Source organism: Centruroides vittatus, unplaced genomic scaffold, assembly GCF_030686945.1.
Source record: "Centruroides vittatus isolate TY-2023 unplaced genomic scaffold, ASM3068694v2 contig_17, whole genome shotgun sequence".
Classification (NCBI taxonomy): Eukaryota; Metazoa; Arthropoda; class Arachnida; order Scorpiones; family Buthidae; genus Centruroides; species Centruroides vittatus.
In genome coordinates this window covers 343,465-371,178 of record NW_027121033.1, presented here as the reverse complement: position 1 = coordinate 371,178, position 27,714 = coordinate 343,465, and the positions used below count along the sequence as shown (strand labels likewise).

General features: G+C 32.1%; 2 protein-coding genes across 2 annotated transcripts in view; one reads left to right on the top strand and one right to left on the bottom strand.

Annotated features, from left to right (window-relative positions):
- LOC136969072 (ubiquitin carboxyl-terminal hydrolase MINDY-2-like) overlaps window positions 1-27,714 on the top strand; it is a 114,670-nt gene that overhangs the window by 27,739 nt on the left and 59,217 nt on the right. The gene's annotated exons all lie outside the window — the stretch shown is intronic.
- Window positions 182-26,751, bottom strand: Lkb1 (Lkb1 kinase). The gene is made up of 8 exons (XM_067263140.1): window positions 26,267-26,751; window positions 12,722-12,895; window positions 9,566-9,698; window positions 9,361-9,497; window positions 4,117-4,244; window positions 3,765-3,822; window positions 3,485-3,657; window positions 182-2,149 (listed from the first exon to the last, which is right to left on the bottom strand). The coding sequence occupies exons 1-8, from the start codon at window positions 26,593-26,595 to the stop codon at window positions 2,034-2,036; spliced, it is 1,248 nt and encodes a 415-aa protein (XP_067119241.1). The 5' UTR covers window positions 26,596-26,751; the 3' UTR covers window positions 182-2,033.

Genomic DNA, 27,714 nt, shown 5'->3' with positions numbered 1-27,714 from the left:
CTATCAGACATGCTAATCTTTGATCTCACTGGGCATACAAAAGAAGAGGCTCTCTTAGTACTCACAGAACAGAGAGCCTCTGCCCTGCAGACAATAGTTGAGTCATCCGCACTTATTTTTGTAGAACAGTCACTATTTTCTGTGATGTTAGTCGTCAGAAAAGAAAGAAAAACAAACTCGCTAATGGAACAGATGTTTTTATTTCCTGTACAAGTGATGCAACATTTTTTTTTTCTACCAGGAAATTTAATTTACAATCAAAAGATATCTCCAGTATGGAGTAAACAATTCCTGGTAACCACAGCTGCAATTTCAACTCCAGGATTATCTGTGATATTTTGTACGATTACATCAACTTACAATTTGCATTTAAGTAAGAAAACAAAATCTGTTTCTGACAAAATCTTTGAGGAGTTTCTTGCAAGTTTTGTGTGACCGACGGTAATCAATAGACTTTGCGGCAGAAAATCAAAACACAAATTGCAACGTACCTTGAGTTATCTCTGCTCATAAATTTCAACCTGGTCTGAAAATTAAATCCGGCCCGTCTTACAAAGTGACAACTTAGAAATAGGAGAAACAAATGGGATATTTCTAAACCGAACACGGTCGACTCGGTGACTGACTTGACATTGGTAATTATACTTTCTCCATTTGAATTTCAAAGAATTAAAAATCAACAGTATGTGCAGATTTTTAAACATTCTGAAGTAAATATATTTTTAAGGGGTTTTGCCCAGTTGCTCCCAGAATAGATTACTTGTAACCAAAATTTTGTCATTTTTCCATGCTATTGTTTGTTTTTTGTGACAGAAGTCAGCAATGATTTTAACGTGGGAAATTCCTGTCAGAAAACGCAACATTCGTTATGTTTCCCACTTTATTTATCGTCGCAAATTCTGCACTCAAAGCAGACTGGATTTATAGTTTGTAAATTTGACAATGTCAGATTAAAAGCATCCCATTTATCATTTCCAAAATAATTTTTGTCACCGAGTTGTCGTGTCCAGAATCAAGCTGATTGCCTGTGTGAATATGAAAGCAGCTTTTTGTTTCAGCCCGATAAGATTTTCAACAATAAACACTTCGTTTAGTTTTTGCTGAATGGTGAACAAGGAATTTTTAATAGGAATTACGAACAATTCTAATACCAAAATCCAACATTCTAATAAACGTAGTATACATTATTTGTTTTTTTTTTTTTTTATAGGAAATTTTATAAGAACATTCTTCTTATAAAATTTCAACTCGGATCACATTGACATCTTTCAAAACACCTCGTTTCGATTAAAATTGTTATTGCTGAATATATAAGTTATATGATATAGAGACTCTGCAATCGGTACAGTCAATGTCACAAAATGATATATTCTTTTGGAAAAAAAACAAAAGCGTAACCTTTCTCCGTCTCATTTCGCCCAGTTTTAAAAATGAGAAGCAAGGATTATACGAATTAAATGTTTAATTTACATGCTGAAAATATCGTTTTGCATGCGATATTATAAAATGTGACAAATAATGGCAAGAGGGATAAATCAAATGCATGCTTTATGGCACAAACTGGCAGTGATTCGAACACTACGGAATTGGTCTGACAAGTAACTAAGAAGAGCAGTTAAAATGCTCTCCCGATAAACATTTGTTAAGCCAACAGGGGCATTTCGCCTGGAGAATTCCACCAAATCTCATTGATTGTAAACAACAATAAAATATATATATATTATATATATATTTTTTTTTGTGACTAGGAATATATTTTTTTTAACAGGTGATCTTTTTTTTTTAATCTCATGTCCTCTCGAAAAAATACCGTTCTGAAAAAGTGTTACATTAGCACCATACCCGTGCGAACATTAAAGAAAGGGGGGAATCGTTAATGCACAGTGCCATAAATTTAATAGAAATCTGTGTCTAATCGTCACTGTGAACAAACCCCTGCTGGTCAAATCTCACCTATACGACCAAAGGTTAAATTTTCAAGGAGTCACCAATATCTGATGTGATTTAAACGGAATCTTTGCGTATTGTCGATGTCAAGACTGTCTGCACGTATTGATTTTACGTACGCTCATGCAACTTGCAAGTTTTCTCCTATGCTTTTTAACACATTCCACATTGTCCCTTGGAGCGTGATCCTTTTGTCTCATTTCTGAAATATAAAATTGATTCATTTCAGATGATCATCACTTATATTATATAGTACCTTTTTTTTTTTTAAATAAGTAACTTTCTATAAACCAAAGGGCCATTTATTTTTGTAATTGGTTAATTAAATAAAAGAAACTAATTGAATAACTCTTGAAACAAAATTAAAAAAAAAAAAAATACTAGAGTAAAGAAAAAAAATCATAATACAATAACTTCTTGCTCGAATTACATTAGATGACACTACAATTTCTGATGCTTTTTAGATGCTTGAATGTACCATTGGTGATTTATAAACTAAAATATGATTTTAACAAATTAATATTTACCAAAACAATTCTTCGTTTAATGTTTAATGTATTCAATTTTCATCCAGTGGCAAAGGAAAGATCCAAACAAATCCGAGGACGTAGAGGACTAATGCATTAATATTCTCACGTGGCTTTTTTTCGGGCATAATTTTGTTCGAAGGAAATTCCATACGTTCAGTATTGATGATTTACTCGCGACTTTGCTTGACAAATATTTGGTATTTGCAATTTTCCACTCCTCATGCCGAATGAGGGGACAAACCTCGGACAGACATTTGTAATTTCTACAATAACTGTGTATACATATGTGCTTGCCACATGACAAACACTGGCAATGAATGTGTGGAGTCACCTTTATGTAGGCTGGATCTATTGTGATTTATATTTCCATATGTCAAAATAATATTGTTTAGTAAAAGATTCTCCCAGCCTTTTCAAATTATGAGAACGAGATGGTTTCCTATGCCACTGTACTTATATAACGTATTTATGCAAGAGGATCAAACATACACAAACTTTATTTAATATAGTTTAAAAAAAATGTCAACTTAGAAACACATACAGTATACATGCAAATATACAAAGCTATAATAAAATTTCTGAACAATATACATAAAATGTGACTAATGTTTACTAAGTTTCTAAAAAGCATCAGAAAAAAGTTTAAATGAGATTTGATGGAACACATCATTGTTAATTGCCGAATAACAGAAAAATATAGAGTTAAACAAAACAGAAATATGGCAATTGAAATCAGAAAGAAAAAAAGTTAACACACATTCAAGATATCAAATTTTCTATTTGTAAACATTAAAAATAAAAATTCAACTTTTAAAAACAAGAGAGTACAATTCCAAATTTTGACTAGATAAATATCAATCATACAAGAAAACAAACTGAAAGGATAAATAAATTCAACTAAAATTTGAAACAAAACAAACTTTTGTATAATTTAACAAAATGGCAACGTAAAAATTGTTTCTATATTTTTGCAAAGGCTTCCGATTTGTACGTCATGACTAAATTACCTTGCAGATCGTGTTCGGTGATGTATTCTTCACTTTCTCCCTCTCCAGAATCTGTTCCCCAATGCAAGTCTTGAAGGTAAGGAATGACGGTCATGCTTCTCAAATCGTCTCCATCGGGGCGAACTGGAATATTTACACACTCGAATAGCCTTGGATGCTTTTTCTTAACCCAACTGCAACGAACAAGAAAGTTTGGTCATTTTTAGAGCATATGCATATATTGTTTGCAACTACGTAAATAAAGATGGATGAAAATTAAACGTGTTTTCACATTACTTACTCGTGCTGTCTAATTTGTTGTAGAGAAAACCTGAGAAGAGGTTCTTTCTGCAACATACCTGCAACAGTTACATTTCTTTGTTTAATATATATTTACTTAATATTTTAAATAGAATTTAACAATGACACGGCCAGACGTTCGTGTCTCCGATTTGAATGAAACTTGATGAGCACACAGCCCTAAACGTAAATAGTTCTTTGTTCAAATAATAGGACCCGCTTCTCAAAGATTTTCAGGGCTACGTGCTCACCAACTTTCATTTGAATCAGGGACACAAACATCTGACTGTCTCCTTGTAAGATGAAAGCATAGATTTACAAGTTGTGAATGGAGAATATTAAAGCACAATTACCCATAAGCAAGTCTTGTAATGGATGATCCAAGTCTTCAGGAATGGTAATTTCTTCCTTTCCGATATTCTCGAATAATTTATATATTGTATCGCCCTCAAATGGATATTTTCCTGTTGTGATATTGTATCTAATAAAAAAGAAAATATATAAATTAAACTTGCAATTTGTTATTCAAACTCAAGTGACATCTTTATGAAGAAAAACAAAGATGTTTTAAACTTAAGAATATGGAATAATTTTTCATTTTAAATGAATAATTTAATAGTTAACTTCTTTAATATTCTGAAAAACTTATAAAGGCATAGGATATACGAGGATAATCCCAAAAGTAAGGTCTCCTATTTTTTCAAAAATACAAAAACGTTTATTTTCTATAATGTTCATATCATTTTAAAGCTTGAACATTTATCTATTTTTCTACATAATCACCATTTTGGTCAATGCAATTTTTTGGTGCTGTGGCAATTTTTGTATGCCCATGTCATACCAGCTCTCCGCCATGTCGTGGGACCAATCTTGCACACACTCCCGATATTGCAACTTTTCCATTAAAATCCTATGAATGGTGCTTCAGGGAAACCCCAAGAACCAAAATGCAGAGATCATCCAGAGTGATTCGTTGATCTTCATGCATGGTTTGCTCAACCTTCGCGACTGTCTCATTGGAAATAGACAATCTCCTGCTTTTTTCTTCATCGTGAATTTCAGTACGATCAGCTGCAAACTCCTTACACCACTTGAGGACGTTTTTGACACCTATGCATGACTCGCCATACACTTTCGTCAATTGGTGACGAATGTGAATCGGTTTAACATGATATGGTGGCAAGCTGGTATGACACGGGCATACAAAAATTGCCAAAACCCATTTCTACATAATTGCGATTTTGATCAATGCATAAAAATGCATTGACCAAAATCGTGATTATGTAGAAAAATAGATAAATGTTCAAGTTTTAAAATGATGTAAATACTATTAAAAATAAACGTTTCTTTGTATTTCTGAAAAAATAGGAGACCTTACTTTTGGGATTACCCTCGTATATATAAACTAGTGGACAATCTGCGGGATAAAAGCAAGGGCCTTATATCAGGGCCACACATTCCAAAAACTACATACACAACTAACTCATATGTGAATCTGATAGTAACATATTGCAATGATCCACTATCAACATCCTAAACAAAATGACAGAAATCTCTGAACTTTGCAACCTGATACCACCAGAATGGATCATCAGATAAGAAAACAAGAAGCTTTTTGCACATCTGCAGACCCACCCTTGTCTATCAATAGCTAATTTGTTAAAATTTGCCAAGAAATCTAGGAGGAGCTTAGCTAACAAAAATCTCCTCACTATAATACACATATTGTACAGACATTAGGTACTATAAACAATGTAGTATTGCTCATAGCAATAGTCCATGCAACAGCTCCACTTTGTGGAGAGCTCCAAAAGACGTTAGCCAAGACAGTAAAGGAGTGCCACTCTGGGAGATTGGGCTGAATAGAAATTTTTTGGGTGAACTAACTTGGATATGTTTGGTTCCATTGTGGATATAACCGAACCCATGGTAGACATAGAAAACCCTTCTTAGTGCAAATAAATTCTAAAAAGTTTCAGAAAAATCTTATGTAAGTGTACATTAATGTGCTACGCCTATTTTTGCAGATCCTTCTCCTTGCCAGCGGTGTCACCCAGTGTGGCAACTCATGGATCTCTTCTAATACCAGACTATACAGAATCCTTGGAAATATTTTTGTATGTACTAATGTTAGTCATAAATTGTAATTCCCATATATTCTGAGTGTAAAACAGCAATAACATAAACAACTACAGTGAAATTCCTTTAAACTTGCATCCAGTATGCCTGCAAAACATAAGCTGGCACATTGAGCACATCATTGGGAAGCTATTGACATACCGTTCTTTACTATCATCATTGACTACTTCCAATATAAAAAAAATATTAACTTATACTGGATTAGAAAGATTATACAAATTATGTAGGTGCTACTTTGAGAAGCTTGGAATAAAAAATCAAAGAACATAAATACTCCATTAGAAAAAACAATGATAGCACTGTTTTAGCATCTTACACTAACCAACAGGAAATTAAAGTTATATGGAACCAGGTTTCCATTCTTAGACCCACGTCTAACAAGCACTCTATCAAACATCTTGAAAAACTTGAAATTTATAAAGCACAAGTAAAAACAACTTGTATCAATCATAGGGAGGTCGACTCTCTGTCCACAGCGTGGAAATCGTTTTATGAAGATAAACTGTAATTATTAGGAGACAATAATTTTTTAATGCGAAACTGTTGAGCTATTTATATATTTATTTTTTATATCCTTATAACGTTTTTACAATATTAAATTATTTGCTGGAGTATTTAAAAGGTGGTAATTTGTATAATCCAATATAAATGTCATGGAAATAGGAAGACCAAGACAACATGAAGATGCTAGGTAAAAATCAGTCAGTTCATGCATGATTTTTCTAAAGACTTTTCCAAAGATATCAGTGCAAGGGTTTGATATGAAAAGTATTTAGGATACTTGGAATCCATAATTATCATGCAAGCAGCTACAGTACTGGTAATGCACTTTGATAATTTAAAGTGCATCTGTATTTACACACAATAAAAGTGTAAAAAGCACAAAATAAGAATAGCGTTCTTGTTTAAAGTCAATCAAGGGTAGAAATAGCCTGAAAAATTGAAATGGCATGTTAAAAAACCATAAAAAGGTAGATTTGTACAGTTTTAATGCAAAAATACGTAAAATTGCGTCCAGAGAATAAAAAAAAAATCAGAAAATCTTCCGTTGTCTAATAAGGCAGCATAGACAATAAACCAGCACTGCATCAGTTCTGACTATGCCAAGTTAATGGAATTTCACTGTAGTAAAATTAAAAGTATACCTTTAAATTACAATATAATATATGCAGGCTACATGAAGCAAATGAATTCTGTGCAAAAATATTTGTATATTTTTGTAATTTTTATTGTAATTTAGTAATAATGACAGCTACATTGATAGGTTCAAAAAGTAAATTAGCATTGTAGATACATTGATACAGTACATATTCATTAATCCAGCCTCACCCTCCCACCCAGTTTAATTGGAAATATGCTTCTGTTTTCATGAAAATATTAGTCAGTGGAAAACAACATTGCTGTTCCTGCTATTGATAAAATACAAGTGTCCCTAAATGTTCTTTCTGAGTTTAAAAATTTATTAATCATTGAGTCTGCAAAGTACATAAAAGAGCTGAAAGAGCAACTTAAAAAGTTTATTTACACACAGAACGAAACTAGTCAAGTTGAACATGAGTACGATGAGTAGCTCAAATGGTGTCATACAATATTCAACCTCTTGTCACACATTATACAGTCTCAATTGGAAGAGGACATTTAGAACATGTTCTAGCAAGATGGGAAGACTCCACTTCACTTCCATAATGTTGAGGTCATACCTCAATCAACATCTGCCCCAACGATGGATTGGACAAGGAGAACCTTTGGTATGGCCTCCCAGATCCCCATGGACATGACACCCATGAATTTCTACATATTGGGATTTGTTAAAAGAGTGTTAACGTACCCCACTGCCAACAATAATTTAGGAATTGAAGCAAATGAATTCTGTGCAAACACTGATCCTTACATGCATTAAACCTAAGTAATTTGGCCCTAGAAGCAGGCATTAGGCATCATCTGTTGCCAAATGCACAAAATTGAACTGTGCTTTTTTATGATTTTATTGTTATAATTGGCATTAATAAGCACTAGTAATTTAATTAATCCAAGAAATCTCTGGGCAAGAATGAGTGAAATGATATTAATGTTTTATAAATAACTAATATATCCTGACAAACTGGATTTTGAAGTATAATTTAGCAATATGGATATTAAAGAAGTATACAGGGTGTTTATAATTAAAGTTCATGTTTCAAGAAGACATAACTCCAGAACCGATCAGCAGGATGATGTTATATTTCTGAATATAACATCATCCTGCTGATCAGTTCTGGAGTTATGCTGATCAGATCATACACAGACTTCTGTAATAACTAATTTTTTTACATAAAATTTCATTACAAAAATGTCTGCTAGAACAATAAACGGCACTGTCACTCTATAACGGATGACTCAAAATGTCTCAAAGCTTACAATACACACCACACGTATACACTATAGCCAGTGGTGATATTCGAAATAGTTAACAAAGGGTTCGCTAGCAGAAAATTTTTCCTTGACAATCACCGACAAATGAAATGGAAGTTTGGCTAGAAATAAATACAATATCTTTTTTTTGCCATTTATCTAATAATCAGTGGCGTATTTGGAGCGTAACGAGCCCTGGGCGAAGACCAGGTAACAATAGTATATTACTGCTGTCAACCTTTTTTTTTATTTTTTGCCTTTTTTTAGGCAGAGAAATTTTTTTACCCCGAATGGCACTGCTGATAATAGACAGATGTCATCATCTCTCGAAATACAATATCCTTTTTATTTCACTGTCCATAGCCCGACACGTGTTCCGCAGCCATCTTGTATTTTCTCATATGCGTGGAATTCTGGGATCTTTCTTATGACCAGATCTAGTTTCAAGAACTCTCTTGAATCAATCGTGATTAAACCTCGTTTTGGTCGAGATTGAAACGGTCGAGAGAGATCGCACCAAGACATAGTCCCCGACCTTGCTCACAATCTAGATTGAAATGCGCGGTGCGAACGGGATATAAGGCTCTAGTTTAGTAGTATTACAGAGTATAATACGTATATTTTACTATATTTAAAAAAAAAAAAAAAACAAAACCACTGAGAAATGTTCCGTGTGTTTAACAAGGTTTGGAAAACTGAAAATTTTAACAACATTGTGCGAACCCGATGAATATCACCACTGACTATAGCATATTCGATACGTGGGCCTTCATTGTCAAAAATGACAAAGGCCCACATTGGATTCAACAAATTGCAACACCAACTACAATATGCAGTGTTTCATTTACATAAATAATCATATTTTCACATTTCCAGACTTACATCTTTTTGAAATATGAACTTTAAGTTTCAAAGGAAAAAACTCTTATAGCATAACACAAGGTGACCAGACTTCCACTTTTAGCATTGAGACGTTCTCAACATTATTGTAATGGTACACAAAGGTGAACCGAATACAAAACAGATTCATGCATTCATTATTATTATTCTAGAGAAGATGTTCTTACAGCGTAACACCAGATGACCAGACGTCCACTTTAAACCCTGAGAAACTCTCCAAGCCGTTGGCGATTTCTGGAGGTTGAAAAGCTGGCGATCCCTGACTCGTGTGGCATATGTCGTTGACGGCAAATCTGTCAAGAGCCTGAAAGACAGAGGAGACGTTAACGGGTAAGTTAATACGACGAGAACCGAGAGAGGCACTCGATTTACCTCCGCCACGCCGAGATCGGATATCTTCAACATCCCGCTGTTAGTGAGTAGAAGATTGCCCGGTTTGATGTCTTTGTGGATGATTCCCTGACTGTGAAGGTACTCGAGTCCATCCAGCAGTTGACAGAAATATCTATTTGTAATAAATTATATCGCATAATAACTAAACGGCTTTTTAAATCATCGTTTAAATTCACTTCTTCCGAAGGGCATCATCTCAGAATTTAAATTCATATTTGAAATTATGTCTTCCAATCAGATTTAAGAAAAGGGTATATTTTAAATGTTTTATCTGCTGTAGAAATATTTTAGGGATTATTTATTATTGATACTAACTACTCTATGAATAATAAAACGTTATTAAATTGATAATTTCCGAATGGAAGGGTGATGAGTGATGACGTTTTAGCGTTTCTGGAAGAATGAGAACCAATCAGAAAAGAGACGTAAGATCGTCTGCAAGGCGCGTGCAGTAGCACCAGAGCCGGAAGCGAATGGTCGTCTGCTACGAATTTTTAATTTTTCTGAAAGTTTTTTATGTTGCAAACATATAATTTGATAAACGTTCGTTGGACTGAAAGATAAAAGCAAAAATTCTGTTCAGTTGTTATTGTTAATATCGATTCTATCGAAGGGAAAAAATTCGCTCACAAAATGGAAGAGGAGGGAAATTTCCTTCAAAGAAGGAAAATTTCCCTATCGGATTCACAATCAATTCTATGCGAATTTTATAATTTTGTCAAAAGAAAAATTTAGGCCCGTGTATCATCAATATTAATAATTATTAGTTTTATCGTCTACTTTATTAGCATTATTAACAATTTCATCCGTTCTAATTGATACGCTGTGTTTGTTAACATAATAAATAAAAGTAATAAAAAGGGGAAAATTTTTGAGATTTATTTACAAAATACGTTGATTCCGGTACATTTAAAAAAAATCGATTTTAAGTAAAATTATCATTTTTTTTTTCTTCAGAAAAATTCAATAACTATCCCGTATTAATTTATCGATTTTTTTTTATACCAAAATTTAAAAAAAAATAAGAACTACAACGAATTTCCCTAAACAAACAGCATATTTTCGAATAAATCCCTAAATTTCCCCATTTTTATATGAATTTCCCTAAATGAGAATCATTTAATGTAAACATCTAAATCATTATTATCTAAACAATTCCCTATCATGTACTGTACACGTAATTATATCATTATATAACGTAATTATATAATTAAGTAAAATACGTAAAGCATAACGTAAACATATCCTAAATATATTTCTAATGGAGTAATTTATATTCATTTTGATACTGCGTAACGATAATTTAAAAAATTGTATGTAAGTAAAAACCGAAAAAACTTTCTTTTTAAAATTGTGAAATTGAGACATTTACATTTTTTAAATCCCCGAAACAAGAAATTTCGTTAAAGATGGGTATTTTATCCAATATTTTCAGAAATTCGCGAAAAATTTCAGTTAAAATCTAGCGATTTTTCCCTAAGAATATCCCTAAATTTACCGCTTCTTAAAAAAAAAAAGACGAAGACGAATTTCCCGAAACGATGCATACAAGAACACATTTATTCAAACTTACGACTTAAAAAAAAAAACAATTACGCAGAGTTTAATTAAAACGAAAATTTAAAATCAAAATGCAATTATTACGTAACGCTGACGACAAACTTACTTTGATTTTTAAACTTCATTTTGCGACCTCAATGCCGACACGTGCGCTTAGTTCTCCCCCCCGATCCACTTTTAAATCATCCAACCAATTTGGCATTTACAGAGGTTTAAGAACCGCCATTTTACTCCTTAAAGAACTTTAATAAATATTCACGTAACGCTTATCTGTAGTTCGCTACGAAAATTAATGAATTCTTGACATTCTGCCAAGAATTTCTCTATGGCCACCAACCTTGTTTTTGTTAATGTCAAAACTGCATTTCGGTATTAAATACGCCAAGGCATTAAAGCGGCTAAATGGAATGGCGTATAAAATATTTAATGATTCACATTCTGAAGGATACACCATGTGTGTATGTATGTGTGTGTATATATATATATAGTCAAACCTGATTTTATGCGCTCATGTGGATTTAACAGGAGATTAAAAATTCTTCAATAAATTATGCACATGTAGCTACGTACACTCAGTGACTTAAAATAAAGAGATTTTGGGTTATCCAATTTAATATTTCTCGTAATTTCTACGAAATGTATCCAATTCCTCGAAGTTTCAATTAGTCGCTGGGTGGCCGGACCGTTAAATTAGCAGATCCAAAAAGAAGTTTGGTAATTTAACAGCCGGGCCACTCTCCAGCGAAGTTGAAGTCAAATAATCGTTCAATTAATGCTCAAATTTGCATTTTTTGTAATTGGAGATCAATTGCAAAGGTTAATTGGTTTTATTCGGTTCGGTGCTTCGAGCATCTAATGATAAATTTATTTGGCTTTTAGTTGTTTGGCTTCTCACCAGAGATAAGTAACTAATATTAAATTTAAGTATTAAGCGTGTTAAAATTTATTTTTAAAAATTTAAACATTTATGTTACCCCGAAATGTTGGGTTTGAGGGTTTTAAAGCATCACAAGGCAGCAGCCTTATGGTGCTTTAAAAAAATCCTACACGCACAATACGATTAACTGTTTTCTGGGCCACTCTGTATAATATAAACCGAAGGGAATTTAAGTTGAATTAATGTATAACAAATAAGTAATTTAGCACTTATAAAAGATTACATTGCATATTCTGTAAATAATTTTTATATAATGTAAATAAAGAATTTAAGTCATTGTATAGGCTTATATAATTTACAATGGGTGTTTGTTAATTATTATCTTAAATAAATGACACAATAAGATTTCATTCAAGATATTAATTTAAAAAAAATAAAAGTTTCTTAAAAATATTTATTCTCCACTCTACAAAAATAATGGAAAAATAATTGTGCAAATGTTTATGTCTTAGAACCTTCGCTGAATTAACGAATTACAGGATACGGCTGTCAAAAGTAAAAGAAAAGTTTCCTGATAGACATCTTGTATTAAAACAAAAACACGTTAACTCAATTGCTTATTTTCTTTCGACGTCAGAATTTTGTTTTCTTATTATAATACTCAATTTCAAACCGATAAATAATTAAACCGTGCTTACCCATGTGCTTGCCAGATTGGAAATTTTTTTTCAGGTACGCTGTCTAATAATTCTTGTAAAACAGATACGCAGTATTCCATTACCATGTACATCTTTTGTTTTTCTTCATTGTAGAGTACGTCGACCAACTTAATAACGTTCCTGTGGCTGAGACGACGCAACAGCTGTATTTCTCTATTAAAATATATAATCTAATTTAACGGATAATATACTTGTGATGCAAACTTATTACACTAGAACAAATTAACTGCATAACTAGAATTAAAATGGAGATTAAACTTGTTAAACTATTTTAATTTAATTAAAAACAGGTTGTTAAATTTTTAAGAAAGCTCTATTTATTGATCCTTTTCCATAGAAAAAAAAAAAAAAAAAAACTGAATTGGAGAAACTAAATGTCTGATTGGACATTTGTAATAGCAGAAATTTATCAATTCGGCTAGACAGTTTGTCAATAGCAATGCATTTGCCAGAAAAAAAATGAGGAAAAATGAAAGCTGAAAGCAAAAAAACATTAGATTTGGAAAAACATTTGTTATATTTCCTATTGAAGTATTGATAACCTCAGTTTTAATTATAACATTAAAAATGGTGTAGTTTTGTCTAAAATCTGCAAAAAAATGTATCTATATGTGTTACAAATTAACATTTAATAGTTTTATTGTAAGCAATAAAAATTCAAAATGGTCTGAGATTCATTTCATGCAAATTTTGAAGATAATATGAGCTTGCATGTTTCTTCGAACTCATTATTTCAATGAACACATTCTGTATCACAACTAGTAACCTCCTTTAAATTCATATGTCTCATATATCTCATATATTTCAGTATATAGTCCAAATTATGAATAAAATATCAATTAAACTTCATAAATAACAATTTGGTCAGCGCTTAACGTGTAATATTTTATCAAATCATGTCAAACATGGTTATCACCGACAAGTGCATTTTATTAATTAGTTACATAATAACAATATTATTATAATATCACATTATATAAAGTAAGGTCACTTATAATTGTGAAATTTAGAGTTTTATGATAATTTCTCACAAAAAATTTTAATTTGGTGGAAGAAATTCAAAAGTTATTTATCGACAAATATATAAGAAGTAAATTTTATTTAATAATTACTTCAAATACCAAACGAATGGCCAGATTCTTTTATTGGGCTATTAAAGCAGAATAATTAATAAGCAATTTGGCAGGAGGAAGGTTGCCATCGTTTATTTATCTTATTATTTTTAGTTATTATAAATTTAGTTATTTAGTTAATTATTATATTTAACAAGTGATGATAGCCTGCATTCTGCCAAAATGCTTAATAATTACTTTTCCTTAAGAGCCTGTTGAAGGAATCTGGATGTTCATGTAGTATTTTTAGAATATATTAAAAAGTTTGATAAAGTGTAGAGACAAGGTGGCAGAGGATTTGGGAAAGAGAGAATGGAGGTGAGAGAGGATACCTTGGATCGAGAGAAGTGGAGAAGACAGATTAAAGATGGAAATGCTGATCCTATACAAACACGAGAAAAGGCAAAGACAAAGAAGAAAAAAAATAATTAATTTATTTAAAATTTTCTAAGCTCTATCCAATAAAAACAAACACCGAAACTAATCCGTTCAGCTAATTCATTGCAATTTTTACAGACGGGCTGATTGGGCGGTCTGACCGATCAATCAACTAACAGGTATTTCGGCTCTGAATGCCAAAACACTCGAAAACCTGTTTTTGTCTCATAAGATAGCTGATAAAATTACATTTATTATATATTCCAACATGCAAAGAATTATTTAATAATATTAAAAACAAATAACAAGGGAAATTATATTAAGTGAATTATTTAAATTTTTCTGCGAAAATTACAAAAATTAATTTACAAATCACGATGCAATTCTTTTTATCTATGACAGACGAAAATAAAATAATCGATAAATCATACAACAGATTTCAATTACAAAAGTTTTGGTTAATCATATTTATATTTAAAGCATTTGTTATGAAATTTAATGGATGCCAACGACGACAATAAAGAATCAATTAGCTTAAATTTTATCATATTTTGGAATAGTATAAAATTTGTAAACTGAAATCTTTCTAATATTTTGCTTACATAAATATTATTTGGAATTTATACACCACAAGATCAAATATCTTGGTAAATATGATACCAAGTCTTTTTTTAAAAGTTATCAACCACATCTCACACTCATTTATCTGTTTTGTATTTTTTAAACAATAATTTTAGTTGTAGCGATGACAATACAAATTTGGATAACATGAAAATAAGGAAATTCAATAAATTTAGTTCTGTAATTCTCTACTAAGTTAAGAATTAAAAAAAAAATTTTGCTGAATTTCCTTACATTCTGATGATAAACAACCCAAAATTTACTACTGTAATTCTATTTTACTTTATTTATTTAAATAATACCCATTTCCCATAAATAATAATAATAATATTAGTCATTGTTTTCAATGACTTATAATCAAATCTATTGTTATCATAGAATCAATTTCCCTTGAATTTATTATGAAAAAGCATTAATCATTGTTTTTTTTAGAAACTTCCTCGTACAAAAATTATTTACAAATCACATATATCTTTTTGGATGCATTATCTTTGTGTTCACGTGAATGTTTCGATTTAAATCCGACTTTATGATTTTCGATTGTGCAGAAATTCTTTCTGTAAGTAAAGTGCCAATTATAATATTTTTATTATAACTGCACCAAGCGAGCATTCCTTTAACCTAATGATTCCCGAAGTGGGCACTACCACCCTGTCGACAGTAGTAGAAGACTCAAGGAGTGACACATTCATTTTTGAAATAAAAATATAAGAAATATATGCACTAAAAAAAGGGCGGTAGTCCGGAAGTTTGGTAGACAGTATTTTAACTTCTCGGCTACGTAAAGAAAAAGTTAGAAGGAAAAACACTCAACGTACTCAGATAAAAAACAGTCACGAGTGATCCAATTATAAAAACGTTATGCAATTAAACCTCAAAAATAAATAGCGATTTAAAATTCTAAGCATGTTTCACCTTCAAGAAGTGATAAGGATTGACCTTTGCATTCATTTACATTAAAAAAAATATGTATAATATAAAACAAAATAAACAGGAAGGAAGAATTCATTTTAAAATATTGATTAGGTAGATCTGTTAAGAGCAATGATAAATACGGCAATTCGTTATAGAAGGCAAGTTTTGTAAGATGTAATTCATTTAAAAATTCATTTTGAAAATGTCACGACGATTTCTCAACATATATAAAATGATCATATTAATATATTTTATCAATAATAATAATAAAATAATAAAGTAACTAAATCAGTGACTTTTTCTTGCTGATTTATTAATAAAAATGTTTAAAATCCATACTTTTGAGTTCAGTTTCTATGTAATAATCAATTTATAAATGAAATTAGAGTATAATTCAAACCAATTTACATCAATTTACAATGTTAATACTTCACTTTTCATTTTAGTAAATGATAAGATTACAAATTAATGATTCATACAATTGTAAACTTTACAGATGTTTTATCTGACAAAAATTCTCTTCCTCTTTAAATTAATATGATATTCTGACTGAAGAGGTAAGACTAATCAGTCAAATTTACTTATATTTAACTAAAATATAACAAAATGAAAGCAGATCAATGTTATATATTTTTTCATATATAGTAGTCCCTCTATAGTCTGTCACTTGCCAGTCCGAAACTCTGCAGAGCAGCACGCAAGAGATTTTTGCATTACCAATCATCAATGTATACACAGAGAGACTGATGTACATTTATACTGTCAGTCGCTAGTTCTTTGTTTCATTTATGGTGGCAAAAAAGTCACAATTGTGATCAATACAATAAACTAACCTGTAAACCAAGTGCGTTTTTTTACTATACGTGATATACAGTACATACATACAAAATTCAGTAATCTGACACCTGCAAGTCTGATATATATTGGATTACAGAGACTCTACTGTATTTGAAAGTCATCTATTGATATGTTAGAAAAGAATAAAATAGAATTCAATTTAAAATAATACACTGTATACACAACCAAGCCCTGAATTGACAACTGAATATAAGCATAAACGGCTAGATTATCTTAAAGTTATGGCAATAATTAACAAGTGTAATTGTACAGTAAGTTCAAATTAATAAATCTATAAGCAACTGATACCATTCATTTCTGGTATGCAGGGATCATGGTTTCAAATCCACTCCAGATTTATTTAATTTTTAAATTTATAAGATGTATCATACCAAATTCTAATAATAAACCAATTAATTTAAATTTGCTTTGATGTAGCCTGAAAATGCATCATGACTTGTGTCAACTTACAGTATAACATCACAAAGCACATGCCTCTTAAACAACAATCCTCGCATTATGTTATAAAACAGAATAATTTTTTAAACTAAACAGGCAGCAAGGCAATTTTTAGAATTAGAAGAAAAATGTATTGGTAAAAATCATTTAGTTATTGGCATTGACATAATGCAAGGCTGCAATTTTTAATCATATTTAAATTTAAAAAAATCACATGACAGAACCAGTTCAGAAGTTTGTGTTTAGTTAACTGGAGCCTCCAGCTTCAATATCTGGTCTTGATTTTCGTCTAACTCCTCAAGATTAAGGAAGGTCAGTTGGACAATAAAGGGAACGTATAGATCAGTGATTTTCAAATTGCAGCCCAATTATAAGTAAGTTACATAACAGCATATCATCAAATATAACAGTGACAAGAACTACAACAAGTTGTCTGTTAAATATTCTAAATAAAAGTCAAAAGCAATAGAGAAATTCTAAACATTTGGTTCTACTAGGAATCAATATGATTAAGCAGAACTAGATCTATTTGTCACCTTTTCATATTATCTTAGTTTAATGTACAGTGTACTGTACATACAAGTAATGACAATTTATGTGCAAATAAAGATTAGTAATGTTAAGAATATTACTGTTTTGTTTAGCACCTTGCTTTCTTATTAATAAAGATAATATTTTTGTATAATTATTTGATTTATTTTGTATGGTTTGTCTTTACCAAACCTTCAGTATATTTTTACACATTAAAGTGGTTAAAACATCAGAAAGTTTGATTTTTCTCATAAATTTTCTTACTTTTACATCACTAAAACCTAAATTAAATTAACTATTATTAATAAATTTAACATTAAAATTAAAGATTTAAGAACAACTTTTGCATATTCAATGAAAAACTGTAATAATTTAACAAAAAGTGAATATAAACATGTATTAGTAACAACAGTAATACTACTAGATATCATAATGCTATTTTGTATATATACATTTCATAATATGTAGAAGTACTTTACGTAGAGCCAGGTTCTTGTTGGCATACAAACCGCTGCAAAGTGAATAGGAATTGCCAGTTCATCCTCCTTTGGCAAGCATTCGAGTTCATTAAGAGTCGAGAATATCTCGACTTCTGCCAAACTTCAGTTCATCTGACCAATTGACTTTTCACCCGATTGGTTGAAACCTTGATTTGTTTTGTTTAGATGATCTTTCAGATTGATAAGATAAAATCCTTTAAAAAATAACAGGATCATTAAGCATGTTTGACATTTGATTTATATCTTAACAATTCTTTAACCATAGTGGAAATTATGCTAAAAAGAAATTTTATATATAAATATTAGCATAACAGAGCTAAATGTCCGTCTTTGGTCTCATTATACCTGTATTGATGTGGGGTTGTCGACACTTTTTCCCCATATATGGAGAAGTTGCAACAATCAGATTTTGCTACATTTTATGACCAAATGCTCCTCCTGCCACTAACTCTTTATCTAGACTTGAAAATGATTCATTGCTCAAAATCACTGAGATTTGTATAGAAATAAACAATGAAAATTGGTATTCCATGCTTAATGGTGAATAGATTACAATACCATTGCGAGAGTAACAATTACATAGATAAAAATCAGTTTGGATTCCGCAAAGGGAAAAATACAATAAGTGCTCTAGACTCACTGGTCACATACATCAAAACAGCTAAGGAAAAAGGGGAGCATACTCTATTAATTACTATTGACTTCAAAGGGGCGTTCGACCACGCATGGTGGCCCGCCATCCTGGAAGCGATTAAACATACAAAATGTCCTAAGAATATTTTTAAGATGGTCGAGAACTATTTAAAGAAAAGAGAAATTTCCATAATCAATAATGGTAAAACTTATCTTAACAAGGAAATAAAAAGGGGCTGCCCCCAGGGGTCCAGATCTGGTCCCTTCCTATGGAATCTCATATATAACAGTCTACTGAAAATTGAAGGTACAATACCAAAGGAGTTTAACTGTAAACTCCAGGGTTATGCAGATGACACGCTATTAGCAATTACACATAGTAACCAAAAAGTTCTTCAGAACAGGGCGAACGAAATTCTTGAGAAAATCTCGCAGTGGAGTAAAATGATGAAACTGAAAATTAACTACGGGAAATGTCAGTGCATAGTATTCCCAAAATCCACTCCGCTTAAGAAAGCACTAATAATTAAAATGGATGATCAAAGAATCAGGAACAGCACAGAGATTAAATATCTAGGTATCATACTAGACAACAAGATGACTTGGAAGAACCATGTATATTATATATACGATAAGACTGTCAATACTATACACTCTCTAGCATTGATTGCAAGGAACAAATGGGGCTACGATAGTAAGGCATGCAGGTTACTCTACACGGCGGTAATTGAACCAATGATCACCTATGGATGTGAGATCTGGGGGGAAGCGGTTACAAAAACACGCATTAAAAGGAAACTCCTTTCAGCACAAAGGAAGTCTGCAATTTCGATTACAAAATCTTACAGGACAGCCCCTACTGACTCCACCCTTGTCATTGCAAACCTCCCACCAATTGACCTCATCATTATAGGAAAGGTCTGGCAATTTCTACAACTAAAACTATCATCGGGACGCATCAATAGGGAAACATACAACAGAGAAACAGAAAAAATAGGGGTCAAAGAAGAAGCAAAAAATACAGCTGACCACATACAGAAGTACAAACTGGATAAGGAACCGCAGGACTACGCATACCATCCTAGCTTCACGATCGATGAACACATCAACTTGAATGAAAGCGCTATAGTAAACGGACTATGTATCTTTACAGACGGATCAAAGTCAGGAGCGGGAGTGGGAAGTTCCATAGTCGTAGAAAAACGAAGACAAAAACATCTACCAGGCTAGATATAAACTTCAGAACCACTGCACAGCAAATCAAGCAGAATCATATGCAATCTACAGGGCTCTCAATTGGATAAATGAGAACAGACAACACCATAAATTCAATCGGGTAACGATCTACAGCGATAGCAGAGTGGCATTGCATCAGATTAAAAACATGAACATCAAGCTGATTGCGGTTAGAGAAAGCATTAACATACTTAAACACCTAAGAAGTAAAATTAGAATTAATCTAAATTGGATAAAAGGGCACGCGGGTACTCAAGGTAACGAGAGGGCGAATCTTTTGGCTCGCTCGGCTCCGAATTGGACAAATAACTATAATTATAGTTACACTCCCATAACTTGGTTAAAAAAGAATATCAAGGAATTCATCTGGCAAAGGTGGCAGAAGAGATGGGATGAGGGCACGACTGGAAGGATAACACACGAATACATTCCAGACGTCAAGCAACGTAATAAATTAGGACATTTAATAACCAACTTCAACATAACCCAACTGTTGACAGGACTTGGGAACTTTCGGAATTACCTCAGGAGGTTTATTAAAAAGACAGATGGTATGTGCCAATGCCCTCTGCAAGAAGCAGACATGCCACAATATATCATTTATCTCTGTCCAAACTTTAATAACCAAAGGAAAATTCTGAGAGAAAAGGTAAATGATGAAGGTGAACTTAGGCCATGCGAACTGAAGAAGTTTATTAATAACAAGAAAATATATGCAGCCTTTAAAGAGTTCGCAAAAAGTATCAACAACCTAAACTGAATTCTCCTACTTAGTGGTAATAACAATATAGTCAGTCGATTTACGTTGCGCTTACGAAAGTTTGGTGTTAACTACGTTAATAGCCTTTAGTTGTACTGTACATATGTAAATAGTCACGCTTGTTCACTCCACGCGCTTAAATATGTATCTCAACAATTTCTATGTTCCTCGTTCTATTGTTATGTCGTATTACGTAGTACTGTAAATACGATGTAAACGCCATGGGACTCTATGGACCACAACTATGTTTCATTCTTTCCTATTTCCCTTTTCTTTCACCTTAACTCTTCAACTTTTCCTCCTTTTTTCCTCTTCTTCTTTCTGGGCTATACCTACGAGTGAGGCCCATAAATAAATTTCTGGACGTATTCCATGCCACTTCCATTCTATTCAGATCTCACACTGCTGAATTTTGGTAATCTGATGAGAACTGGTGTGTGATAAGAAATAACTGTTCTTAATGATATGTCCACAGGTCTGATTTTTCAAAGATTTTCATATACTTTACCAGTGTTTCCCAATCTGGGTTATATGAACCCTAGAGATATGCAATGTACTTCCAGAAGCTATGCAAAAAAGCCTATAATGGCTGCCAAATGTAACTTATGATCCAATTAGAATAATATTAACCAAATTATATCTTGTTTATATCATTTAACCTATTGTAAAATTGGTTTCATTATATATCATTTCATTTAACATCATTATTTCCAAGAACCTATCGAAAATGTTAAGCGAGGACTTTCTTACACAATAAACATAATACAGTACATGCGCATTTAAAATATTTATACCCAATTGGAGATTTTTCATATCTGTAGGTTTTAGATTTCAGAGTATTAATTTCAGATGTGTCTTCCACAATCCTTGTTAATACCATTTTCAGAAAATATAAAGATTGGAATATGTAACTAAGTTCAACATTATTCCCTTTTCAGGTTAAACTTAATTCCAGAGTCAAGCAATTCATCTGTTCTTTTCTTGTCAGGCCCTAGATGTAGGCATTAGTAAAGTATTCATTTAACATAAATTAACATCTAAATCTTCAATAATATATTTAACATTCCATATCATTTAAAAATCATTTTTACGGTCACTTATATTCATTTCCCATTCAAATTTATTCCATAATTAAGGTAAATGATCTTACAAAACTGGAAGAATATCTTTAACCATATGTTTTTTAATTTTATAAAGCAATCATTGGACATTTTTTTATACAGTTTCTAAAATAACAAAAGCAATCACTAGCAACTTTACATTTTAATGGAATCTCTCACTAAAAAAAATTCAGCTTTATTATGAAAATCCATGCATCAGCATCATCCCTTTCCCATGATATCTTCTTTAATACTTCTTTTTCAAAGTTGTATCATGATACATTCTTATTTATTTTTAATTTTCTCAAATTTTAACACTCAAATATCTTAATTATTATCCACATACTCCATAATTTCCTAGTTTCTGCTATCTGAAATAAGGATGAACGAGCCACTAATGTTTTTGACACAATTAATGAGCTATCTTTAAGCACAGACAGCAGAAAGTAGAATGCCAAGGTCAAAAGCTTTCTTTAAATTTCACCCAACATTAAAGGTAAATTGATTAATTCGGCTAACGATTAAATATTTCATCTTTCTTCTTGTTTCTTCATACATCTATCATCCTAGATCAATAACTACTTCAAATATTGATTCCATATTCTTTCAACATCTTTTCAAAGTTTCAAACTACTTTACATGACTGCACTCACTTTTAATCTAAAATTTCTATCCAATCAATTCTCTGTTCAAAAGTTAAAAGTTAAAACTATTCAAATCTCTCTACTTTGGGCAATTTCTTTCTTTTTAACTTACTTTGTTTATCTTTATTTATGCAAACGTCTTCCTTTATTATTTTCTAATCTATTTTTCCAATAATCAACTTGTTAAAAATGATTCTTTATATTGATGATCATATGCATGTTCTAGTTCCCATGTAATCTCTTGATTCTGCAGCCGATGCTAACAGAAAAAGTGACACATTTAGCATTCTAACTGCCTCTATTCCAGGATTATTCCAAATACAATACTCACTTGATGTGACTTGAGGACCCGGTTTAGTCCTCAAATCATATCAAACAAGTTTAGGTCCAAGTAGCATTTGTAATGCAGCTGCACAGTAAGCACAATTAAAAGCTAGCAATCTCAAAACTCCTAGACTCTAGATTGATAGCCATCATTGGAGTTGATAAGAACATCATCCAGTTTCTATTAAAACTCTAGTTAGTAGATACCTCAGCATATTTGATGTCATCATCAAATATGGATGCTAAACGTTATTCAACTTCCATGTTTAATGACAATGATACTATACTGAGGACATCAAACAGCAGAACTCCACAAATTCTGCCGTTGAAGTGCCACACTGTTGTTGGACCGTAAACTGACTTTTACTTAGATCGGTCTTTCCCTCCAAAATATCCTAATCATCAAACTTAATTCTAAAATCATCATTATTATTAATATTTGTACAAGATAATGATTTAATCACCTATTTTTAGACTGAATTAATTTGTTTCAATATTTATGTCTTACTAAATTACGGTCCAAAGAAATGACTTTCTGATAGTTGATAACAAACAGAAAACACAGGCAATAGACTAAGACAAAGATCCAGGAAGACTGTGAAGAAAGATTGGTGAAGATAGGAAAGAACGGAAGCAGGCCTGGGCCAATGAGTGAGGTGACGAGATGATTTCCTCAAGTGGCAAAATGAGTTATTCCTTACATATTCCTTGTGAGAACACTGGTTTGTGTCTGAAGTGGATTTTGTTCAAATCAGCACACTTTTTACATAAAATAATTGTAAAATCACATGGATTTATGCATTTTGTCTATTTATTTTCTATAAAAATTAGTATTTTTTCTTCCTTGTGAACTTGTTTTTGGTTAAAAAATAGATTAAAGTTTTTTACATTTAGGAATGTAAAAACATTATGAATAATTTAACTTTTTAAATAAAAATAAATTCATTTTCTTCTTATATTACATTGAATTGTTATACATGACACTAAACAATCATATTTCAATGTCACATCTTCGGTTTCTTATTGTTTGTTGTAAGTACATTCCCTTTTCGCAGCTAGTAAAACAAGAAGACAGTAAAAAATAAAGTTATAACATAAGAATAATAAAATCAAAGTATGAAATAAATTATTATTTTATGTAAAAGCTGCACAATTTTAAAAACTTGCTCAAAGATGAAAACCAGCAATCTCACAATTTTCAGTCAGTCACACTGCCACTGAGTCACGGTGTCTCTGTCAAAAGATTCTGCAAAACTAACTCGTTAGTCACTTGGGATTTTTTTAGCTTTGATTTTCTCAAAAACATTTGAGAAGCGCGCTTTTTCCCTTTGCTCAATAAAAGGTTCTTATCGAGGCTTATTCACACAAATAGTATTATTGTATCTGTGAGAACAATATCGTGACCTCTTGTTAGTATAAATATATACATTGCTTATTTTACGGGTGATTAACATGGAAGGATGCTCACTTCTAATTAAATTCCAAGAAACAATTTGGCAGAGTGAATGACCGACAAGGTTATACCATGGAACAAAGAATATATCAAACCGCAGAATTAAACGATCTAATTAACATGCAAGTAGGTCAAACAGTACCATAAAGATTTATTGTATATAAACAATTATAAACTTAAAAACATGTTATTCTTTGCATTAAATGAAGAAACGAATACATTTTAAAGTTATTTATTCTTTCAAAAATAAAATCTCCAAAACAGGCAAGGGGGAAAAAAAGGCTTTTAGGGAACCGCATCATAAATCCCGCACGTACTTTGTCACATACAAATTATTACATAAGATAAACTTAAATAATAATTATTATATCGTGCAGATGACAATTACTCACAAAATGCAAGTTTACTTATAAATTTTACATACAGAAAAAATAATTTCTTTACAGTGTATCAAATATACAAATTCTCAGCTTATTTATTTGGAAAAAACCGAAAATAAATTGATCCAAAAAGTACAAAACTTTAAGATAATATATTGATAAAAGGCTGTGGAGAAGTTTACTTTCTTAAAAGGCCATAAAATGAGGGAGGAAAAAGCCTGAAAAAGTAGCACAAACCCAGTTAAACTTGCATTAAAATCAATATAAAAAAAGAATAACAAGATTTACTAGAATATTTCTGATCAATCGTAAAAATCTGTTTCGAAAGTGATTAGTACTGTCGATTTACTTCCATTTTCATTTATTTATTTTATACAGATGCAAAAGTACGATAAAAAATGGTAGATTTTGCTTATTTGTTCTTTTCTGCACGGTTAAAAGCTTTGTCGAACAACAAAGAAAAATGGCCAAAGCTAATTGTTATACTAGAAAACATATCCAATTGTTTACGATTGATTACCAGTATATTTGTAATTTTTAGAGAAAATCACAGAAAATTTTGTTATATTTTGTCTATGTAAGTACGCGAATAAAAATCCAATGTCAACACAGTACTTCATATTAACTGTTAATACAAAAATAAAGTAAAATACAGAGTACATTCCAGTCTGCATCAGTCTTAGCCACAACCGATACGCTGGTGAATGGTTTAAGAAGCTTTTACTGGAATGTCTGGCAGAACAAGACGACGGAAGCAAACAGAGCTATACTGGCATTTGCAGGCTTATTTGACAAAACAAGCCTGCAAATGCCAATGACCTTGGGTTAATAAGATCAGTTATAAAAATGATGTTGTTAATAAATATAACTGGAGGCAGCCATATTGCTTCATAGAACTCACCATATCCAGTGCCTGCACGAGTCACTGCACCAACAAACTTGTTGGCAAATACCGGAATATGTTTTAGTACATCAGGGTTCACCGATGCACCGTTTGATGCACGTCTGAACGTATCTAATTTTGTTTGAATCTAACAATCCACACTACTAATGCCAGATTAGCTTTCATTTACTGCGTACCACAACCATTTCTATTCTTAGTAGAATCGTCAACGAGGTTACAAACCTGGACGACATTTCAAATGGCGAAAAGTTAAATTCGTTGTAAATTATTAGCCAATACAAACGAGCTAGAGTTAAGCAGTTTGCAAAGAAGTCAAAACAACGCTCGACAAATGCAACAAAATCTCGCTCGTCGATGCAACAAAATCACACAATCACAAAACAAATTTGGAAAAAATGGTCTTGGCATCAAAGTCGACTGCTTCACGACACCAGTAAAATACTTTCCGGACCTACGGGATCGAGCGGATAAAATCGCCGAAACGTCGTCAGCCACGGGTTTGCATCTTGCCAACGCACCGGCCACGAGTGTTTTTGGTGCTGGCGGCCGGGCAGATAAATCCCACGGGACTCCGGCTACAAAAACCCCAAACTCGCAACGGACGACTTCCGCTTTTAGCATAAAACTAAACCGTACCGAAATTGCCGTCGCAAAAATCACGATGCATCGCACTCGGACGACATCGATCGGCGACGGCACCGGCCACACGCGCCGCTCGCAACCCAAACACTACTCACCTTTGCACGTTCTGTTCCCCGTTAGGTATCTTCCTCAACTTTTTCTTCTTCAGTATCTTCACTGCCCTTCTACACAGCGTCTCAGAATCCAACATCTCTTTAACTTTACCATAGGAACCTTCACCCAAAACGTCACCCATCACATACTTTCCTATCATCTTTGCCTTCTTCTTCTTGGCCTGATAGATGATATCCTTCGAGTTAACTCTGTGGAAAACCAGAGGACCCTCATCGTCATTCAGCCAACTGTCCATAGTTTGTGGTACGTGCTCCAAATCGTAGAACGACGGATCATCAATCTTGATGATCGTCTCTTCTCCTTCTTCCATAACTTAATGTTAAAGTTACGAAGATTTAGTTTGGGAGGTTTATTCTTTATACGAACGTCGAAGAGGGTTTCGGATGAGGACGTCTATCGTCAACATCACCCTCGACGCCATTTTACAACCCGGCTAAACTCGACATGCGTACATGTACTTTACTACTAAGCAACGACACGTTACTGTACGCTCCCGTAACTGATTATATATATATATATATATATTTTTTATTTTTCTTGATGATTAATTTTTTCTTGGATGATTTTTTTCCGCGAATTGCCACGTTGCCGATGCGCCACGTGAATGTAACTTACATATTTTTTTTTCTTGTCGATTTCGGGGTTTCACGCCCGTAATCCATCGTGACGTTTATTACGAAAAAATGTTAATGACCCGAGTAAATATTTGATTTTTTCGGAGCGAAATCTCAATTTTTATTTTTTTAATTTTCTTGACTTTGCATTTTTTTTCCGTTCGAAAATTTCAAAGTTCTTGAAAAAATTACAATTTCCCGAACGCTTATTTTGACTTTTTCATTACCATTTCTGATTGTCTTTTTGTATTTTCTGGAGTTTATTTTTTTTTTTTAAATGCTGATTAGAGTCGTAAATATTTGACTTGTTTGAATTTTATTGACCGGTTTACGCCCCTTCTTTGTTTTCCCACGTTTTTTGCCTTGTAAATCATAATTTTTGCATTTCGTCTTCAAAAAACACGCCATGTAATGCATTTTTTAATGTTAATTGTTGCCTAGTCGCTGTTTATCCTCATCCCCCGCCAATTTTTGCTTGATTTCATGTAATTTATTACAAAAAGCCGTGAATTTTTGCATTCATTCACAAGTTTACTCTTTCTCCTGTCATGGACTTCATTGTTTTTCAATTCGTTTTACAAAAAACACACTCATTTATGAGTGTTTTTAATGTTTATGTGGCTTCTTAACGTGATTTTTTCATTTAGAGTCGTTTGCAACTTTCAATCTGCAAACTAAGCCAATTACTGGTTAAAATTTTGTAAAAAATCAGATTACAAATGTTCAGAAATGATGTAAATAAAGATTTTTATTAATAAAATACAACTATTACAAATAATTATCCTCAAAAACATACAGAAAATTGGTTAACAATG